General features: G+C 37.2%; 1 protein-coding gene across 1 annotated transcript; it reads left to right on the plus strand.

Moving 5' to 3' along the window:
- Nucleotides 1-634: 634 nt before the first annotated feature.
- Nucleotides 635-6,887, plus strand: LOC103780800 (trafficking kinesin-binding protein 2-like; the record flags this gene model as incomplete). Its single annotated transcript, XM_008948492.1, has 5 exons — nt 635-787; nt 3,033-3,103; nt 3,761-3,877; nt 4,934-5,143; nt 6,809-6,887. Coding segments are annotated over exons 1-5 (541 nt in total), but the record flags the coding sequence as incomplete, so codon positions are not given.
- Between the last annotated feature and the right edge of the window lie 648 nt (nt 6,888-7,535).

Here is a 7,535-nt window from a genome sequence, read left to right on the forward strand (position 1 = left end):
TTTCAACAGTTGCAATAATTATTTTCTTGACCTCAAAAATGAGCTGTAACAACAACTGACATTAAAGTAAAACGAGCTGTTGAACATAACATACAGAACTAATTCTGTCATTTAAGAGCAGTCATAACTGCTGAGTTGCATAAACTCAAGATAAATGCAGTTTATGTTTCTTGTAGAAAAAGAGATTGAATGTAGTAGTTGTCATACTAATTTTTTTGAGTGTGCTAACTTCCAGAGAGATATTGGGGAGGTCCCCAGACAAATAGAGACATAAGTCAAGATCTAGTTATGATTGTTACTGAGTAGCTTGAGAGATGAAATTGGTATCTTTCTGTTGACTGGAATTGGGAATAAATGTAACAATCATACTCTTGAAGCATAAATTTTGGGATTCTTTTTGTCTATATCTCTCCCTCTCTATCTGTGTACAGAAACATTTTTATAATTTTTTCATAAAGGGAGTGCTGAACTTACAGCCTGAGTGTATTTGAAGGTGACATCCAAGAGGAAAAAAAATAAAGCAATAGTTATTCCACTTGAGCTCCTCCTCTTTTTATGGCTGCTGCTGCCTATTATGTTTATCTAATGATCAGTTCAGTTTCCACTGGCAGTGTTTTCAGTGAGGTGGAAGAATATTTTCTGCTTCAACTGTGGTAGTATAAGAAGCCCTGAACTACTAAACACCTGTTTTTAGAACTACTTTGTATGTGTGAATAAAGGGACATGGCACAACATAACAAGAATATTAACCAAAATGAAGAGTTGCTTGCAGCTTTCACTTGCCAAGGTGAGTGAGGAAAGATTGCACATGTGATTGTGTTCACAAGAGAGAATTATAATGAGCTATGTATAATTTTGATTCTGTACTATGAGAAAATAAGAAAAGATGTATAGACTTAAGTTTCAAAGCTATGAGTTCTGTGAATTCATTTTTATCAGAGTAAATGTATTTGCTTTAGATCTTAGGAACCTACCTATGTAAGTAACCTTGTGTGCATTACTGTAAACCTTTATTAAGGTGACTTATCACTGGGTAGAAGCTTCACTTGAAATCACCTGTTGGGAACAGCTACCCCAGGAGAGCTGGCTATAATAAACTTACCTATGTGCAGTGAATTTTCCAAACAGTAAGCCAGATGAGTTTGGAGTCCCCTTTCAGCAACCAGTATCAGCAAACAACCAATACAGTGAAACTGAGCTCCCAAATGCATATTAGCCAACTGAGAGATAGGTACTTTAAATTTTACTAAGAGTTTCTATTTTTACCCTGCTTAGAAATATAATTGGTAAATGGCACTGATGTAAGTTCAGAGCTCCTGAATACTTCAACAGCACGTGTTGGGTTTTTATGCCTACTGATCAACTCCATAAAAATTATTTGATTTGTTAGTTTGATTTATTTTTCTGTTAAGCTCCAAGAGAAGCAGTTCAGTAAACCTGTTTGTTCTGTGTTCTTTCTGTTCTCCTGTCTTCCAATACTGCAAGAAAGTTTCTTTATATACTAAAATGCAACTTGTTTTTGTTTGAGCATAGCCTTAGTGTTATGTTTTAAAAGGTTAATTATGGATATTGTGTGTGTAAAGGACATACCATAGCTTATATAACACAAATAAAGTTAGTGTGCACTTCAGCTTGGCACTTCACTATCTCATATGTGTATGTGCAGTCCTCAACAAGAAAAACAAAGAAAAACCCTGAGAAAAAATATCACTATATATTCAGAGTACGAGTCAGTTTAAACAAGGTAGAAGAGTCAAGGAAATCTTCAGAAAGAGATTTAGAACAAATCCCTTCTGATCTCATTTTGCAGTGCAGTGATGATGGAATTATTTTCAAAACAGGTTATCTTAGCCCTTCAGTTGAAGCAGATACTCTATATTTGTTACATTTATATTGCTGCCTTCTTTACTTTCATGGTCCTGATTCTATAAAGCAAAAATAGCAAATTTCTCTTGAACTTGGACAAGCACAAGCATCCATCACCTGCAAGTGCAATGTATAATTCTGCTCCTGAAGGGAATCATATTTAAATGGTTCTTTAAATGTTCTAAAAAAGCTTTAATAGTGTAAAAGTATGTTTATACATGGACTTATTTTTTTGGTGATGATGGATGCATACAAAAAAAAATAATCTATTTCCCTGTATTTTAATTCTTTCTCCTCTTTGTTCTTTTTTCTTCCTGTATCTTTCATTTTCCATCACTCTAGCTCTTATTGAACTTCCTTCCTCCTCTTTGTCTGGATCTCACAAATTTGCACAAGGTAATTAAGATTTCTTCTTTACTAGCATCTTCTGTTTCTCATGACAAGAACTAGAGCAGACAAGTGCTTTGTTTTAGCACTGTTTTGTTCAGAGTTGTCACAAATTCTTCATGCTTTGTTTATTCTTGACTCAGTCTTGTTTTTCAAATCCTAGTTGTTCTCAATTTTTTTTTTTTTAGTAGTGTTACAAACTCTTCAAACACAGAAGTCACTTGATTAGACAGGATTTACAGCTACGTTATCCCATGTCTTTTTTACTGTTTCCAAGATGATTGAGCACTGAATAAATGTTTTCATGAATAGTCTCTGGGGTCTCCATACCTCCTGTGTATAGCTCTCAGACACCCTAATGGGAATTTTGTAGCAAGGGTGAAGTCTGCTGGTCTATTCAGCTGTATTTGGATACATTCAAATATACTCTTCCCTTTCTCTCCAGCAGGCTGGACAATTTAGTAGTTTAGCTGTATTCCAAAAGTTGATCTTAAAAGATTTTTCTCCTTTTTCTAAATTAGAAGGTACTGTGAACACCTCAAGCTTTAGCTAATACTGCTGAAAGCTGCAAATGCTCAGTACCTCATTGTATCAGTCTCCCAGATGAGTATTGTTTCACATTTCTGAAGATGTGCTTTCATAGCCTTCACCAGTTTCATCATCAAGTACTGCGTTTGTACAAAAGTTACATCCTTTGAGTTTTAGCTGTCTCCCTTCCCAGCAGTATTATTGTGCTTAATATTTAAGCTACTTCAGTAAGTATGTTTTTCTCTTCTCAGTTCATGGCAAAGGTAATGTGGAGCAGAAAACCTACAGTGATGCTGACATGGTCAAACATCTCTTAGCTGAGGTATGCTCATCTCTGTAACGCTGTGTTAATGTATTTGAAGACATGTATTTGAGGAAGGGTTTTGTTCAGCTGCTGGAGGTTCTGGTTCAGTTCTCTTCAGGAGCTGCTTATCAAACACATGGGTAATAAGAAGCTATCCATTTGGTTGTACCATCTCAGAAACAAAATTTTTAAAAATGTGGGCCCCCATGGAGCCAGCGAGGTGTAAGAAAGAAACAACTTGCTTCTGCTTTCCTCTTGCTCCTTTGCTTATGCTCTCTCATCACTATTCAGGTTAAGCGGGTTGTTCTGGAGAAAGTGTCACTTGAAAGACCACAGGCCTAAGTATATCCAGCTTCTTTGTCTGATTCAGCAGAGCCCATGTAACCTCTGCAGCACTCGGCACAAAGCCCAAAGCTGTGCCCACATTTGGTGCTTTCCTCTTCCCCTGTTACTGCAGATGACTGTGGAAGAGAATGTGCTGTATCCAGTGACAGAGTTATGGATCCGAATCCATATGGATCTGAAGCATTAGTTCTAACAATGTTGATCCAGTTGAGAGTGAAGAGGGATCTCAGAGTGGTGATGCATTAAAACAATAGCTAGGAAAATCTAGACTACTCTGAATTTAAACCTTATCTGATCACAAGTAGACACGTGTTCTTATTTTGTGTGCAGAAAGAGCGGGACCTGGAACTGGCAGCAAGAATTGGACAAGCCCTCCTGAAGCGAAACCATCTGCTGACAGAACAGAATGAAGCATTAGAAGAACAGTTAGGACAAACTCTAGATCGAGTGAGTGACTTTGCCCCTCCCTTTGCCCCCCACCTTGCCCCTTTTTCCCTCCTTTCCTTCCTGTTATTTCATCATGAAAGCAGGTGGTGGTTGCTCTCAGACTACAGAAGTAGACTTAGATGTCATTCTCCAAGTTGTCATTGTACAATCACCTTTATTGGTCCAAGATCTGACTCTGAAGGCTGTGCATTGTAGCTACTGAGAAATTTTGGGAATGTTAGGTGTTACTATGATATATCTACAGCAGCTTTGCATTTTCAAAGTGGTTTGACCATCCGTCTGATACACTCCCATTAAACTAAGGCGAATAATATAAGACAAAATAAGTACTTGGTATCTGACATGACCTCCTACATATCAACTGCACAGATGAGGAAACAGCCAGAAAATGAGCTGGGTTAATGGGGTGCTTACACTAAGAATAACTAAAGAAATAAAATGTCATGAAAACGGAATCCTGCTCAGGATCTTCACTCCATATCTCTCTTTAAGCACTTTAAGCACACATTCTTGATTTAATCTTTTTTTTTTTTTTTCCTTAAAAAAATAATTAATAGTTTGCAAAAGATAAAGTATCCCAAGTGTTTTAACCCTGGTTACCAACCAGGTTATCAACCAGGTAGCAGGGTACCACTGTACATACATCTATATGTACACATATAAATACATGTCTCTCAGCCCTTTTCTCCAGGAAGTCATTCAGAAAAATGGTCATAATCAAAATGATAGTTAGCATGTTAAAATGCAAACATCTATCAAAGCAACTGGAAAATTATTTGGAAGTTATTAAGAATGGAAAACAGAATCTACCTTTTTGTGTTATCTTGAATTTTCAGTCTCCTTTAGAGTTTGAAAATGACAATTTTGTGAACTTCCTGTAAAAGAGAGGACGAATCTTCTGTGCAAATACAAATAAATGGATCATGACCTGTGAGCTCTTTCTCACTCCCATTTTAGACTGGAGCAGTGATGTTCCAAGAGGCTGAACAAATAATACACTGTAATACTGTATAGCTAAGGTATATTTTAGGAGCTGGTGACCTTCCTTTGTCATAGGTTAACCAGCTGCAGCATGAGCTGTCCAAGAAGGATGACCTGCTGCGTGTGGTGTCGATCGCGTCCGAGGAGAGTGAGACAGATTCCAGCTGCTCCACTCCTCTTCGCTTCAACGAGTCCTTCAGTGTGCCCCACGATCTGCTGCTGCTGGATGTCTTGCAGGATAAACTCAGGGAGCTGGAAGAGGAGAACCTTGCTCTCCGATCCAAGGTATATTCCACTTAGCCTGTATGCTGGATAGGAAGGAAAATAGGATGGCTGAAAAATCCAGCATCTGTGTTTCTCTTGAAACGTGTGACTGTTTTGTATCACTGTGTATGGGTCATACATAAACACTTTCCCTCCACCCCCCACATCCTTCTGTTTCCTTCACTGCTCCTCATTATCTCCAGAGTGCTCTAGTGGGCATTCCTCAGTGCCTGTAGCCTTGGTGAGAGTATGGGACTTTATGTTGGCACCTAGCAGAAGTGCCAACAAACAAGTGCAAAAAGGACCCATTAGGTCTTCAGGCTTGTGTGACCTGTTTAATATAAATGACTGGGATTAGTAGTCATATTTTAGGAATGCCATTGTGTTGCCCTGACATTTTTGTCAGCCTATATTCAATATTAAGGGTTAATAAGTGTCTACTTAAATTCTTTTGAAGTCACACTTAGTTTTGACTATGCAGTTGCTCTCTGTATTTTAATTAGTCTGTCTTGTGTATAAAACATGAATACAGGCACTGTGCCATTACAAGGACAGACACTAAATGGCCAGACAAAATAATGGCTATGAAAGTCATGAAACCAACAGCAAATGTTTCAAGAATCAGAATCTACAGGTGCAGTGTCTCTTTTTTGAAGGTGGCAAGTGGAACTTGTCAAATAAGAGACTAGCTAAAAGTGCGTTCTTTTGTTGTTTTTAGAAAAAAGTTTGTAAGTAAGGGGTTTTTTTTTAACTTGGGAGAGTGGTGGTGGTGTTTTTTTTTTATGTGAGCCAAGCCAATATAAGCTTGTTACAGCAGTACAACATAGATTTGATTCCTTTAATGTGAACAAAATACATTCTTCCCCTTGATTTGTCTCAAAAATGTTCAGCCTGTGATGCACATCCTTCCTAAAACTCCCTCAGACCAAATGGATACTTTAATAGTGCTGCAGGAGAAAAAGAGGAGAAGATGAGACTACTTTTATTATGCTCCTAACCCTGTATATGATTACAGAACTTTACAGACCAGGGATTAATTTAGTCTACCTTATTGTGAAAAAAGTGGAGTTGAAAAGTAACTGCTATCATTCTGTGACAAAACATAGCCTTCACTGACTTGAGATAGCCTCAGTCATGCTGAGCCTGTATTGGGTATTTTTTGTTATTGTCAAACTTACTGGCAAACAGTGCTGAATATACAAGACTTATCTGTGCAAAGTTTAATATTATCATCCTAACAACTGAAATGGAAGTGGGAATCTAATATGCCCCGTTGAGATACTCGTCTCTGACCCAGAAAATTTTCGGTCTAAATAGATTATTTAGGGAATATCAAGGAAAAACTGTTTACTGAGAGCTTTTCAGTGCCATAAAAGATTTGTCTAGCAGAATTTTCAGGTTTTCTTTGCCCTAAGAAGTTTAGAAGCAAAATCAGTTGCTTGCTTCTGATTACTATGTTGTTTTACTTTCCATACCACATATTATTGCAACAGTTTTTTATGAGAGGTGAGACATCAAGTTTTGTTTGTGTCTGTGTGTCTTTTCACTCTGAAGACCTATGCAGTTCATGGAAACAGGTTACAGTGGAAAAAATGTTTAGGAGGTATGGTTTCAGAAACAAAAATGTTTAACATTAATATATGTATAGGTAAACTGAAACTGGAATACCAATTAATTTTCTTGAAGGCTTGCCATCTGAAGACTGAAACCATTACATATGAAGAGAAGGAACAGCAGCTGGTCAATGACTGTGTCAAAGAGCTCCGTGAGTATCCAGCCTCTGTCTTGTAATGGCAAAATGTTGTTTGGAATATCTAGTGCCTATAGCTTCTCAGTTATCCCTGGATCAAAAAATGAACATCAGTAATTTCTGGTAATTATGCAAGTCTTGCTCTTTACCCAAGTGCAAAATAATTTCTGTATTTCCTCAGATTTCACTCTGGCACTCAACTTCAGGTATGTGTTCTGTGTTTAGAGAGAGAAAATTAACACAATGTCCACAAACCACCTACACTGAAGCCTACAGACACTGGAAAATCAACAAAATGTACTTTTTGTATAGAGTATTCAGCACACTTGACACTACAATGTACTGGTGCATCCTAAATTACTATATATATATGTGAACACGTTTGTTTATTTTTAATGTAGATTACGAACCAAAGCATTTAAATTGGAAAGAGTTTTAATTTGTCAAGGACAGTTATCCATATTTGCTTTCAGGACCATTTATTTGCAAAGAATTGCAGCTACTCTTATACAAATGCATGTTAAGTATTCTGAAACATTAAGGAACAATCCCTTTTTTATGTGTGGTGATTGTGTAACCTAGTGGTACAATTTTTTTTTTATCTGTAGTCACTTGTGTGCTACTTTCTTTGTGCATAATAGCTTTAGGCTTATATTTTAAGAT

Source organism: Merops nubicus, unplaced genomic scaffold (genome assembly GCF_000691845.1).
Source record: "Merops nubicus isolate BGI_N331 unplaced genomic scaffold, ASM69184v1 scaffold2341, whole genome shotgun sequence".
Lineage (NCBI taxonomy): Eukaryota > Metazoa > Chordata > Aves > Coraciiformes > Meropidae > Merops > Merops nubicus.